This window comes from Tamandua tetradactyla, chromosome 13 (assembly GCF_023851605.1).
Source record: "Tamandua tetradactyla isolate mTamTet1 chromosome 13, mTamTet1.pri, whole genome shotgun sequence".
NCBI lineage: Eukaryota > Metazoa > Chordata > Mammalia > Pilosa > Myrmecophagidae > Tamandua > Tamandua tetradactyla.
In genome coordinates this window covers 5,438,693-5,453,654 of record NC_135339.1, presented here as the reverse complement: position 1 = coordinate 5,453,654, position 14,962 = coordinate 5,438,693, and the positions used below count along the sequence as shown (strand labels likewise).

The 14,962-nt window shown below is 35.0% G+C and overlaps 1 protein-coding gene across 5 annotated transcripts in view; it reads left to right on the top strand.

Moving 5' to 3' along the window:
• The window catches only part of ZFAND4 (zinc finger AN1-type containing 4), a 90,906-nt gene that overhangs the window by 32,147 nt on the left and 43,797 nt on the right, over nucleotides 1-14,962 (top strand). For 4 of the 5 annotated variants that reach the window (XR_013161348.1, XM_077124590.1, XM_077124593.1 and 1 more), the window contains exons 3-6: nucleotides 3,178-3,253; nucleotides 4,191-4,258; nucleotides 8,150-8,336; nucleotides 13,165-13,312. Coding sequence is in view for 4 of the 5 variants with exons in the window: in XM_077124590.1 (XP_076980705.1) it covers nucleotides 3,178-3,253; nucleotides 4,191-4,258; nucleotides 8,150-8,336; nucleotides 13,165-13,312 (479 nt within the window). In the remaining variant the exon portion in view is untranslated. The remainder of the gene's footprint in view (nucleotides 1-3,177; nucleotides 3,254-4,190; nucleotides 4,259-8,149; nucleotides 8,337-13,164; nucleotides 13,313-14,962) is intronic. The other variant, XM_077124591.1, reaches the window with a different exon arrangement.

Genomic DNA, 14,962 nt, shown 5'->3' with positions numbered 1-14,962 from the left:
TGAGGGATCTTGGCTGCTGCAGAAAGGGGGAAACTTATCGGTCTTCATCACAGTTTACCAGTTTCTTTCACCTGCTCCTCCCTGGGTGCAGCACAATGTTCTACTAGAACCCAGAGTTTCAAAAGAGTTGATTCAGATAGCTCCTACCAGTTCAATAATTGTTTTGGTGGAAGAACTAATTCCTCAAGTTTTCTATTCTGCCATCTTCCCATAATTCTTTCCTTTCACCATTGTGTTTTTGCTCCCTAGATGTCCTCTTGGTTCTACTTTTATGATTTATATTATTTACAAATGTGAACATATTCTCAAAAATGTTTATGTGCATGCCCCACACATTTATCTCTCTGAAAACTCTAAGACTAAAGAGAATTGTTTGATCCATTATATATACCCAAACACATGTACATACATATATCACAGCTCTGTTTATAATAGTGAGAAATATCTCTTAGTAGTGGATTTTGTGAGTAAATTATGACAGAAAAGTATATTGGAGTACCATCTTGCCATTAACTACAATGTATATTTTTATTTATTGACATGAAAAAATTTACACAATATGTTAAGTAGGAAGAACAGTTTATAAGTCATCTCACAATGTGTGTTTCTATTTTACTAAAAGAAAATTTTAAGGCTATATTCCAAAAATGTTAGGAATAGTTTCTACCAAAGGTAAGATTACCTGTAGTTTTCATTTTCTTTCATATAGTCCTTTGTCAACTATTTTTTCATTAGTGACTATTATTTTTCTTCTAAGAAGCAAATAGTTACATTTTAAAAGGGGCTTAAAGTGTTGAATAGGTATTTATATATGTGTATTCCGCTTGAGGAGAGCCGTGCTTATTTTATAGCAATTAATTTTTCTGGATTTAGTTGTGCAGGAAAGAAGAGCTGAAGTTTTAAAGCAAAACATGGTACCCTTAGATACTTTATAGGAAAATTAGTTTGCTTTATATACTTGAAATTCTAAATGTGATAGTGGTAGAATGAAACTTAATAATTTTTAATGAGCAAGAAAATAAATTAGAACTCAAAGAGATAAGGACTTTCTGAAAGTCATCCAGCAGCTCAAATGACTGTCAGATCACAACTTGGTCTTGGATGCTTCCCTTTGGATACATGCCAACCTTCTGTTTTTGTTAGCTACTAAATGCTGGTTAAGAGTATGAAAAATGATTATGGAGTTATGTTTAAGTTATGTTGTTATTGGCTGTTCACTCTAGTGCTATAAGTTCCATTACAAAAATATTACTATATAATATTGATTGAATATAATGTTACTGCCCCAATTGCTTTATTTAGTTATGCTAGGAAAGTCAGAATTTAGATTGAAAAGATGATCTTGAAACATTAAAAATTTTTAAATTATGAAAATACTTTTACTGTGAAATGATTTCCAGCTTTAAACTGGCATTTTCTTTTAGCTGGAAGGAAAAAGGTTTAGACTTCCATTCAGGAGATGTGTATTTATCTGCTCCCTCACCCTCTGTATTCTATAGTGGTCTTTATAACATCTGATGAACACATATTATACATTCAGGTTTGCTAACAGCCAATACCACTGAAACGTTCCCTCCCAGACATCTATTTCCACTTTGTAGAGGCTGATTTTGTAGAATGATTAATATAAAGGTTGAGAGAGCAGGCTCTGGAGTCAGCCTGCTGGGTCTTCATCTTTCTGATCCACCATATACTCAACTGTGTGTCACTTAATCTCTCTGTGCTTCAGGAGACTTGTAGAACATTCACCCTATAAGCCAAGGATCTCTTGAGGTCCGTTCTCCCCACAAGAGCAGAATCTGAGGCTGCTATGGGCTAGAGCTACCACAGCAGTAATGGCTCCAGTATCATTCAAACCTGAGGACAACTCTGGGCCACTGGAGCCTACCAGTTGGTTGGGACTTTGGAGTCACCCAGTCAGACTGTGCAAGCTTTGACTGGATATGTCAATATAGCATTACACATACATCAATATATAGCATCTCACACACACACACGCACACACATATACATGTTAGAGGTCCTGGGTGGAAGCTTTCGGAGAGCAACATAACCATTTCATATTTTGCAATTCTAATACACTAAATGGGCCCCCTTGTGTTTTGAGTCATTGTGTATTTTTAATTGCCTAACTTCATGTGCAGGAACAGCTCTAGGAAGAACCAGCCTTTATATAAAACCAGAAAGAAAAAAGGGGCTTATCTGCTTCTAATTTCTTACATATGTATCTCAGTGGTGTGTATGTTTTTTAAAATCTCATGAATGTGGGAAGTTATATATTGCCTCTGATATTGTTGGAACCAATATTAGGAAATAATAGGAAGCAGAAGGTGTACAATGAATGAAAATACTTATAGATAATAATGTCATAGAATCAGCAAATATACAGTCTGTTTATGTTTCTGTGATGTTAAAGGAACATAGGCAGATCCTATACTCTTACATAATTAAACTTTTTTGGGGAGACAAACTGCTCATTTGAATGCCCAGAGAAAATAATAGGATAACAGTAGCCTAAGAGTGAACATTGTATATGAATAGTGATAATTAGGGAAATGTTTCACATATCGCCTTCTCAAATTGCTATTTCTTATACCATAAAATAAGCTGACTAAAATAATAATAACAGTAACAGCTGTTAGCTTTTATTACTTTAATATCTACTTTCATACTTTAATTGTTCTAAATACTTGACCTACGTTATAAATTTAACCCCAACACCAGCTTTGCAAAGTAGGCACCAATATTATCCCCATTTTAGAGATGTAACATCACAGAAACATAAAGAGACTGTTTTTAGCTTTAATCATTGTCCATAATATATCTTCAACACTGAATGTAACTGAGTGAAGACCACATTTGTGGCATTTAGAACTATCTTCTAGATCTTAAATTTTTGTCTTCAGAGCCGATTCATATCTTGTCCTTTAAAGAGCTCTCTAATCTTTACTTTGTTTCAGAGTCAGAAAGTTATTGAAACATACTGCTCTAAGCATCAGTGCTTCTTAAGTGAGTGGATTGGACTATATCTACTTTTGGCCATACTTTCTACCTCTGATTTTGTAAATCTGAGCACCTAGCATCCAATTTAGAAATGTTTGTTAGTGTTTGTATTGTACTCTCTTAGAGAAGCTATTGAACTTTTTAACACCTTTTTCTTATAACCTTCCCCCCAAGGTATTCCCATCTGTCAGCAGCACTTAATTTGGAATAACATGGAACTTGAAGATGATTATTGCTTGAATGATTACAAGTGAGTGTAATTGCATATTAGTTGTTTTATAGACTCTGATTATTGTAAATCACAACTCCAAATACCCACTATTTTTCCTTCTGAGTGTTTGGGTGATGTTTCTTCTTACTCTGAATAGCTCTCTGGTCCTTTCAGTATACATCCTCAACTTTAACATTCGTTGCCTGGACACCCAGATAACCTATTTTTGTCATCTTATACTTTGTTTTACCCTTCATTTATCACACCAAGCTATTTGTCCTCTGCCTTGTAAACTCTTCCTATTCTTATCTTCTTGCCTTATTTGCTCTATCTTCTTTCTTTGAATATTGACCTGTTTATTCCTAAGTTCCTTTTCTTTCCATTTTCACAAAGAGTTTTAGATCAGATGGAATTGCTCTCCACCAAGACTTTGATTTTTCGTTAAACATTCCTTCTGTTACTATATATACTAATGAATGCAAACATCATCTTTTCTGACCATTTATCTTTCTCCCTTCTCTCACATAACGTATCATTCTTTTCTTAATAAAAGAGCAAAGTGGTAAGAGGCAATGTGGAGTAGATGGAAGACTACTAGGAGTCAAGAGACCTTGTAGACTTGGCTCTGCCATTTTCTAACATGTTGAGTCTTGTGCAAGCCTCTTTTCTTCTTTGGACCTCTCTTTCCTTAATATGTAAAATGAAGAGATTAAACCACATGATTACAAACATTCTTTCCAGTGCTTTGATTCTGGGATTTTAAGTCACATTTAAGTCTTATGAGAGTTTTTTCACATTTTCATTATTTGTACAGGTAAATTAGTTAACATTTTTTATTTATTCACTACATTGCTGCATCTTCTTTTATATTTTAGAGGGTGGGGACTTTGCCTGAGAAGCCAGCAGATTATTATGTATATTTAACTCTGAATGCATTTTGATGATTATGGTTTATTTTTGTATTAACTACTTACAGCATTTCAGAAGGTTGTACCTTGAAGCTGGTATTGACTATGCGTGGTGGACCTATAAATACTAGAAGAGGTAGGCATATATTGTAATGATGCATATTAAAGCAATATGACAATGATATTCAAGCAAACTAGCATTGTGTAGCTTCAGGTTTTAGTCACATTCTTTCTCTGCTAGATCTTAGAACAATCACATTTATTTTCTCTAGGTATTTTGTTCTTTAAAGCCTAAATGCATAGGCTGGAGCTCTAAAATATATTCCAGAAAAATTTGTGATTCCTGACTCAGTCCAAGGAGATTTAAAAATAAGCCTCACCAATATAAGGAAGGGAAATGGGATCATATAGTATAAATATGATGTTGTTATCATTGTGTTCAGGTTGTGTTCATATCAATCTTGTTGCTTTTTTAATCCATTGAGTGTTCATCTCCTGGGATAGTGATTGTTATGGCAAATTCCAGAGATGTCTGTCTTCCTGGCTTATGATAGATATTATCCTGGCCCTTTTGTATCCTTTCTCGGATTGTGGGTAGCCTCTGGGAAGTCCATTCATTCATTCTACAAATATAAATTGAGCATCTGAAGTGTGATAAATATGGGAAACTAAGCCCCTACTTTTAGGATGCTGACTAACTATATAAATATGTAGAGAAATGATGTGATTTCAAGTAGTCTTAGGGCTATGGAGAAAACAGGGTGATGTGATAGCATCTATGCAAGTTGGGAGTATGATTGTGGAAGGGTCCTTGGAGCAGATGACATTTGAGCCGTGACCTGGTTGACAAGAAGGCTCTAACTGTGTGAAGAGCTGGGTTACTCACATGCAACATGAATCCAAACCAAACACAAGAAGCCTTGTACTGCTCAGAGTCATGATCTGCAGGCCTCATTTTGGGGATAGTTTCCAGATTTGCTTAATCCTTCCGTAACCCAGAACACTTAAATTTAATTACTGACTTATTCCCAGCAAGTCAAATTATGCCTCTATGCTTCATTATTTTGGTTAGAAAATATGTTTATAACTATCCTTTTCCTAGCTGCCTCAAGAGGATCTTGTGAGATATGCAACTTGGCTGTTGAACTGTTTTGTCTAAGTTTCAGAAATCAAAAGTGATAAATGTTAAGGCTGATTAACTGACATTCCTGATATTAGGGACCTTCTGTTAATTTGTCTTTTATGAGATTGTCCTTGATGGCATAAGGTAATGTTTTATAGTAATGACTCTGAGAGTAGTGTAAGAACCTTTAGAATGAATTATTTAGTGTTAATTAATTAATGACATGTTAATTACATTGTGTTAGAATTTTGTTATTTGTTTATAGTACTTTCCTGAAGCCAGAGTATTTACTCAGAATATCTGATTTTCGGACAGTGACTAAAGTTCTTTTATATATTTATGAGAAGGAGCCCAAATACTTAAACATATAGATGGTGGTGACTCCTGCTGCTGCTGCTTTTTTTTAACTTCTACTTTTTTTTTTAATGAAAATTAAAATCATCCCTATCTTCTGGTAGTTGAAGATTTCCTAGCCATAATTTTTTTTCTTTTATTTTTTTAAATACCAAAAAAAACCCAAATAAACGCAAACATTCCTATTTTGATCATTCCATTCTACATATATAATCAGTAATTCACAATATCATCACATAGTTGCATAGTCATCATGATCATTTCTTGGAACATTTGCTTCTATTTAGAAAAAGAAAGAAAACGAAAACAGAAAAAGAAAAAAATTATACATAGCATACCCCTTAACCCTCCCTTTCATTGATCACTAGCATTTCAAACTAATTTATTTTAACATTTGTTTCCCCTATTATTTATTTTTATTCCATATGTTCTACTCGTCTGTTGACAAGGTAGATGAAAGAAGCATCAGATACAAGGTTTTCACAATCACACAGTCACACTGTGAAAGCTGTATCATTATACAATCATCATCAAGGAACATGGCTACTGGAACACAGCTCTACATTTTCAGGCATTTCCCTCCAGCCTCTCCATTACATCTTGACTAACAAGGTGATATCTACTTAATGCGTAAGAATAACCTCCAGGATAACCTCTCAACTCTGTTTGCAATCTCTCAGCCATTGACACTTTGTCTCATTTCACTCTTCCCCCTTTTGGTTGAGAAGGTTTTTTCAATCCCTTGATGCTGAGTCTCAGCTCATTCTCCTAGCCATAATTTTTGTCCCTACAACTTTTTATTCCTTGTTTTGCAAATTGAAAAATCATTAGTTAGTGCTTGTTTAGATGGATGAATTTTCTTTTATTGTATTATTTATTTGCTTTTATTGAATCAGCTTTTTTAAAACTATGAGCTTGCTTTTGCTCATCTTCTTTGAAAGCTGCAAAAAAATTGTGTTTAGATTTAGTGTTATATTTGAGAAACCATATCTTTATCATTTATTCATTATTTGAAAATTATGGTTTAGAAATCAGTTTTATGATGTGAGTTTCAGTGATCAATATTTAGCTTTTAAATTTGTTCTTGAAATAACCATTATCAGAAACCTTAGAAAAGGCTTTCCTTTCTAAAACTAAATTTTACCCTAAACTATATATTCAGTGTTTTGTGTGCTCTCTTGTATAAGAAAGGCTTTGCCAAAGCCTTTTCTTTTGGCAGTGGGAACATCCAAAAACTTGGTTATCACAGTTTTTATTTCTCATTAATTTAATGTGGAAAGTGTAGCATTAACTTGAAAATAACAAGAACTTGTTTGAAAATTCTTTTGGGCTATATTTCTAAGGATTTTGTTTTCTCTCTCAAGATTTTATTAGTAGTAGTAGTGTTGAATTTAGGATATGGGAATATGTACCTCATTACTTTCAGAGCTTAATATTTTCCCATTGCTACAACTTTTTTTATTTAAAAAAAAAAGGATATTGATTAGTAAATAAGTTACTTAAATGAATGTTATACAGCTTGAGAAATTGTTGCTGCTTTTAAAAAACAAGGAGAGGAACATGAGAATGTCTTTGGGAGAAAGCTCATTTTTGCTATAAATGTTATTTAGACTCCCAAATCTGAGATTCAGGAGACTTGCAGAACATTCACCCTATAAGCCAAAGATCTCTTGAGGTCCATTCCCCCCACAAGAGCAGAATCTCTGACTACTGTGGGCTAGAGCTACCACAGCAGCAATGGCTTCAGTATCATTCAAACCCGAGGACAACTCTGGGCCACTGGAGCCTACCAGTTGGATGGGACTTTGGAGTCACCCAGTCAGTCTGCGGACCTTCTGCAAGCTTCAATATATAGCATCACACAAACACACACACACACACACACACACACCTACCCACACAGACACACACACACACGCGCGTGAGTTAGGGGTCCTGGGTGGGAGCTTTCAGAAAGCAACATAACCATTTCATATTTTGCAGTTCTAATACACTAAGTGGGCCCCCTTGTGTTCTGAGTTATTGTGTACTTTTAATTGCCTAACTTCGTGTGAAGGAACAGTTCTAGGAAAAACCAGTCTTTATATAAAACCAGAAAAAAAAAGGGGGCTTATCTGCTTCTAATTTCTTACATACGTCTCACAGTGGTGTGTATGTGTTTTAAAGTCTGATGTATGTGGGAAGCTATATACTGCCTCTGATATTGTTGGAACCAATATTAGAAAGTAAAAGGAAGCAGAATGCGTACAATGAATGAAAATACTTATAGATAATAATGTCATAGAATCAGCAGATATACAGATTCTAGTGGAACAGGAAAGAACTCATGTTTGGATAAGCCCTATTTTTGGAAATAAAACAATAATGCTTTCTGTTACTTTCATATTAATACAACATAGGAGAAGGTATATTAACTATGAAAAGATCAGAAACTTATTTGAAGAATATTATTGCATTATTGTATTCAGCATATTATGTCCTTTCACTGTACCATGATGCATAAAAGATGATATAAATTGAAAGCTTGTTCATCAGTTTTTCTATTTGTAGTTCCCGTGGAAGATCCGCTTAGGGAGATGGCTGAATATATTGATTCCAGTAGAGACGAGATCTGGGAAAAGACCTCCTGCAACAAGCAAGTTACGTTTTTGGTATACCGAGAAGGAGATCAATTGAATTTTTTTCGTGTAGTAGATAGGGGAGATGGCACTTTAACACCGTTATCTGAATCTTTAAGGTAAATAAATTTTCATTCACATGTGTCATTAGAAAAAGGACATTATGTTATAATCTATACTTTATGTTTACCTTGTCAAAATCTTAGTATATTCAGAAGACCAACTAAATTTCATATTTCCCTCCCACTTTCCCCAAAATATATCATTTTTTTTTTTTTTTGCATGGGCAGGCACTTGGAATCAAACCTGGGTATCCGGCATGGCAAGTGAGAAATCTGCCACTGAGCCACCATTGCACCGCTCCCAAAATATATAGTTCTGGCTTTGTCCTTCTTATAATTGATACTGAAATTTGTTTATGGGGAAGGATTTTTTCTACCTATCTAGGTTATAAAAAGATTTGTTTTTATTGCTTTTTTTTTAATTCTAAAATGCCTATTAGATTATAGGCTCTTGTAATAATAGTGTTACTATACAATTTTGGCATAACATTGAAAGAGTTGAACCTAAAGTTGGAATATGTTCTTCAAAATTCACTTGCTGTTCAGAGGTGGACACATTTCTTTACTATGGCCTTGCTTTCCTAAGCTATAAAAATAGGGCAGGGGGTGATTGTATCATTTCTAAAGTCAAGGAAAAAATTCTAAAGATGTATTATTAATGTGCCGGAAGTGCAGTGTACCAGAAATGGAATGGCTTTTATAAAGGGAATTTATTAAGTCACAAGGTTACAATTCTAAGGTCATAAAAATGTCCAAACTAAGGCATCCAGATAAAGATACCTTGACTCAAGAAAGGGCCGATGAAGTTCGGGGTTTTTCTGTCAACTGGAAGGCACTTGGCAACCTCTGCTCGTTTTCTGTCCCAGTGGCTTCTTGTTTCAAAAGCCTTCCTTGGGGGCATTTTTGTTTTGCATCTCCAAATGTCTCTTGTCTGTGTCAGCTCTGAAACTTTTTCTAAAATGGTTCCCTGTTAAAGGACTCCAGTAGATGGATTAAGACCCACCTTGTATGGGTAGAGACACATCTCTGTGGAAACACCCTAATCAAAAGGTCCCACCCACAATTGGGTGGGTCACATCTCCATATAAAAAACTTAATTAAAAATCCCACCCAGTAGTATTCAATCAAGATTAAAAAAGCATAGCTTTTCTGGGGTATAGAACAGTTTCAAACTAGCACATTATATAAATAGGCAATAAAAATAATCAGGAAATATGTTTCTCTGCACTTTGACTTAATATATTTCTCTCACTTACTGTGATGTGCTTTCACTTAAAGCCAATAAACATTTACTAAACCATTATAGTGCTGGGATTATAAAGATGATTGTTCCTACCTTAATAGAGCTTGTGATCTGTATAAGTAGTAGCTATGATAAAATGTTGGCAATTGCTTCTGTTATAAGTAGTAGCTATGATATAATGTTGGCAATTGCTATAAAAAGATGCCCACCATCTCTGGGGAAATACATGAGAGGGACTTCATTTTGCCTGAGTGGCAGGGAATTAGGGCCAACTACTGAGCGGCAGTGACCTTAAAGAAGGAGAAGAAATTTTCTAAGCAGATGAAAGGAGGAAAGACATTACAGGTCACTAAATCTAATCCCATAAGAAGTAAACCATTCATAGAAACAAACAGCTTGTACTCTAGAGAACAGTTCCTGAGCGTCAGGAGTCTAGGGTCTCAGAAGGCTGGCTGCATTCTTTTTTTTGCATGGACAGGCACCAGGAATCAAACCCGGGTCTCCAACATGGCAGGTGAGACAGAGCCATCATGGCCTGCCCAGTTGGCTGCATTCTTATCTGGAGGCTCATCAGGGAAGAATCTGCCTTCAAGGTGGGATTCATTTCCATGTTACTTTATCATGGTGGGCCCCAGCTTTTTGCTTGCTGTTGGTTAGAGATTGCCCTTACTTTTTACCTCCTTGCTATGAGTGCTTCTCCAGTATGTCTGCTTACTTCATGAAGCCTGCAAAAGAGGTAGAGAGTCTACTTCAACAGATCCAGTCTGTCTTCTTAAGGCCTTCACCTAATTAAGTCAGGCCCCTCTAGGTTAATCTCCCATTTAATTAACACAGAATCAACTGATTTGCAACCTTAACAATATCTGCAAAATCAGTTTACCTTTATACAGAACTTCTTGGCTGAAAACAAGTCACAGATCCTGCCTGCACTCAAGGGGAGGAGATTATTTAGGGCCAGGAATCTTTGGGCCCCATTTTAGAACATTGCTTATCACAGATTGTTAGGTGGAAAAGAGACCATACCCATTTTTTTTTTTTTTTTTTTTTTTTGTGGCCCCAGGGAGTAGAATTGTGACCACTGGGTATTGCTAGTTGGAAATAACCCCTCCAGGTTTGGTTAACACTGCAAAAATGGGTTAAACATAAAGAAGTAGAGAAGAGGGATCAGTGAGATCTACAACTTTAGTCTACTTTCTCTCACTTAAGCCATTATGAGTCTTAGAATTTATTCACATCAGTCTCTCCATGTGCTTGTTCACTGTTTGGCTTTTTTTCCTAAGAACAAATTTGCTTAACATCCTCTTTTGGCTCTCATTTCCTAAAGGATAAATTGTAAGTTTCTTAGCTTAACATGCAATGACTTTTAAAAAGTCATTACTGGTTTTCCAAGTCTTTTCACTGTGCCGTGTTTTTGCACTTCTTTTTCTCTTTGCCTGAAATGTTATTTCCTCTTTTTATCCCGGTTTTTCCTCAGTTAACTTGTATTTGTGTTTAAGACATAGTCAAAATGTCACCATGAATTTCAATTAAAATTGTACTGTTCCTCTTAAGATAATTTTTAAAAAATTTTTTTCTCTTCCTTTTCATAAACCCACCAAAATCGGCCCCAGTATTCAAAAATAAGGAAAAGGGCTAGGTGGATGACAAAGGGAAGTAGAAAACTTCATTTGGTCATCATTTGAAGAATACTTTTCTCACTGATATTCCAGAACAGGGGCCAGCAGACTTTTTCCTACAAAATAGTGAATAAATATTTTAGATTTTGTGGGCCTTGATACAAAATCAAGGATATGATATAGGTATGCATATAAGAAGAGAAAAAATGAATTTCCTTAAAACTTTATTGCCAAAACTGCAAACATATGAATACCAACTGAGTGTTTTTTTTGTTTGTTTTTTTTTTTTTTGGTAATACAGGTCTGCTTATGAGGAGAATGAAGTTACTGTCATAGGGGGTGGTGGTGGGGATAATATTTCCCTTCTTTAAGGTTCAAACTTAGTGTTTCCTTTCATCAAAATTATTTGCAAATGTTCATCTAATTATATATAGTGAGATTTTACATATTTTATTTTTGAAAATGTCTCTTCACCTCAATAGGTACTGCCAAATACTATCAGTCCTTGAGCATATGATTTTTTAAAATTTTTTATTGCAATTATATATATATGTACACACATATACATAAACATAAAATGTGCCATTTTAACCATTTTTAAGTGTAAAATTCAGTGGCATCAAGTACATTTATAGTGTTGTTTAACCATCACCACCATGTGAACATGAGATTTTTTTTTTAAGGCATACTTCCTTTTTATTCAAATATAAGCACATGTAGTACATTCAGACCTATGCAAGGCAATTGGGGATTTTTTTTTTTTTTTAACTTTTTTTGTTTAGTATAACAAAGCAAAGAAATAAGAAAGCTATAGCTTTCAAAGCACTCTTCAAAAAGTGGTTACAGTATAGATCCCACAGTTTGTCGTGGGCTACTATACAATCCTCTCATATTTTTCCTTTTAGCTCTCCAGAATATAGGAGGCTAGAGGGCTTAAGTGCTTTTTTATCATCACATCAACTTTTTTTTCCCTTCTTTTTTGTCAACAATAACATATATACAAAAGAAGCTATAAATTTCAAAGCACAGCGCCACAATTAGTTCTAGAATCTATTTCAGACTTTGACATGGGTTACAATTTCACAATTTTAGGTTTTTACTTCTAGCTGCTCTAAAATACTGGAGACTAAAAGAGATATCAATTTAATGATTCAGCCTTCATATTCATTTGTTAGGTCCTGTCTTCTATGTATAATTCCGCCATCACCTTTGATCTTTCCATACCTCTCTTTGTGATTGTTTAGGCTATGGCAGTTCTCAATTTTTGCTATTGGAAGGGTCTGTCACTAATATGGGGTAGGGACATGGAACTATGTGATGTTCTGGGAGAGGCGGGACTAGGTTTCAGGACTTACCTGGACCAGGACCAGGATTTATCTGGAGGTTGTAGGTTTCTGGCAAGTTATTCTTGTGCCTGGAACCCTTGTGGAATCTTATAGATTGCCCTAGGTGTTCTTTAGGATTGGCTGGAATGGTCATGGTTGGAGGTTGGCAGGTTATGACAAGTAGCAAGTCTACCTGAAGCTTGTGTAGGAGCAACCTCCAGAGTAGCCTCTCTTGACCCTATTTGAACTCTCTCTGCCACTGATACTTTACTAATTATGCTTCTTTCCCCCATTTTGATCAGGATGTAATTGTTGATCCCATGATGCCAGGTCTGGATTCGTCCCTGGAATCCTCTCAGATGTTGCCAGGGAAACTTTCACCCCTGGATGTTGTGAACATGAAATTTTAATTGAACATATTCATTGCTTGGAAGTCATTTATAGAATTCTATTAGAATGTTCTCTTGCTGTTTGCCTTGTAGCTGTACCAGATTTTCTAAAGCTAGATCTTAGTGTTTATCCCCATTTAATTTTTTTTCTTCTGAGAAATACATGTTTTGAAATAAAATTTCTTTTCATTATGTTTAAGCAATCAATTTATTTTGTCATTAGAAGTATCTGTAGTTTCTTTTGGCACTGAGTGTTTTTAATCACTAAGTAGGTATCAGACATTTCAGTAAAAGTTATTATTTTCTTTGCAGTGGTGGTTCTGTGTATAATCTGTATATAGATGAGGATGAAGAAATTGAACCTTCTCCTTCTGGGCAGCAGATCATTGAAAATTCGATAACAATGAATAAGATGAAGCTGTTGAAGGCTAAGATGGAGAACATGAATCTCAGCAAAAAGGTAATATTGTTGGCATTTGGTTAGACCTTTTTTTCTAGTCACCCCAACAGGGCTCACAGCAAGGAGGTCTGTTGGTAATTGTGAAAACAAGTTATTTATAAAATATTACTCATTTCAAGCTTTTAGCCCAATTATTTGTTGAGATATTAAAAGGGATAAATAGATGTTTAGACCAGTAACATATCAAAAATGACTACTCTTAATTCCTAATTTTTTAAAATTTCATAGCGTTAGAGTTAAAAAAGATAATAAAATGTAGCCTAACCTAATCTTGCAGTTATTACTATTTAAGATGTCCTGTTAATATGTATTTACTATAGCTATCTCCCGTTCCCTGTCATGGATTGGTAAGGAGTTGATATGTTCAGCTTTAGTAGTTATTGTCAGTTTTCCAAAGTGATTGAACCAATTTACTTTCTTGCCGGCAAAGAATGGGAGTTGGATATCACCGAAGTTCTTGCCAGTATATGGTGTGAATCATCTTTTTCAGTTTTGCCCTAAGACTAGTGAAGTTGGAGAATGTTCATTGCATTGTTGGCTATGTAGATATTTTTTTTGGTTAAAATACTTGTTCGAGTCTTTTGCTGTTGAGTTTTTTTTTTTCTGTTGGGTTGTAAGTCTTGCTTATTGGTGTTTTTGGATTTTTAAAATATATTCTTGCTTTATGACTTTTCTTTTCACTTTCTCAGTGGTTCCCTCCTCCCCTTTTCTTAATTCAAACATAATGCAAACATATAACATGGTATGCACTCATAGAGCTATGAGGTTCCCTCATAACCCTTCCCTGTCAAAACCTCCCTTTCCCCACTCCCAGATTTAACTACTATTCTGATACTTGTCACCATGAAGTTTTGCTTGTTCTTGAATGTTGTATAAATGGAATCATAGAGAATGTATACTTGTGGCACTCTTGTTGTTCAACATAATATTTTGTGGACTCATCTGTAGTGCACAGAAGTATCAGTTCATCCTCTTTTTATTCCTTTGTACTATTCTTTTTTTTTTTTTTTTTTTAACATGGGCAGGCACTGGGAACCAAATCCCGGTCTCTGACATGGCAAGTGAGAATTCTGCCATAACGCACCATCACACAACCCTGTACTATTCCATCTTATTGCTAAACTTCATTTTGTTTCTCTCTTGATAGTTATTTGGATTGTTTCCAGTTTTGGCTTTTATCAATACAGTTACTTTGAACATTTTTACACATGTCTTTGTTGGATCTAGGCACTTCTTTCTAGGAACAGACTCACAAAGTCAAAGGGTAAGAATCTGTTTACCTTCAGTAGTTATGTCAAACAATTTTGCAGAGTATTTGAGCCAATTTACACTCCATTAGCAACATGAGGTTTCAGTTTGTGCCACATCTTTGTCAACACTTGATGTTATCATCCTTTCCAATTTTAGCCATTCTGGTGGGTGTGTAGTGATATTTCATCATGATTTTTTTTTCTTGATTCTTTATTGGAAGTACATTTATTTTAGGTTTTTAAAAAACTTTTAAATAGTGGTCAGTTAGAGGGAGGGGTAAGGGATATGGCATGTTTGAGTTTTTTCTTTTTTCTTTTTTATTTCTTTTGCTGGAGAGGTGCAGATGTTCAAGAAAAACATCAAGGTGATGGATACACAACTATGTGATGATATTGTGAG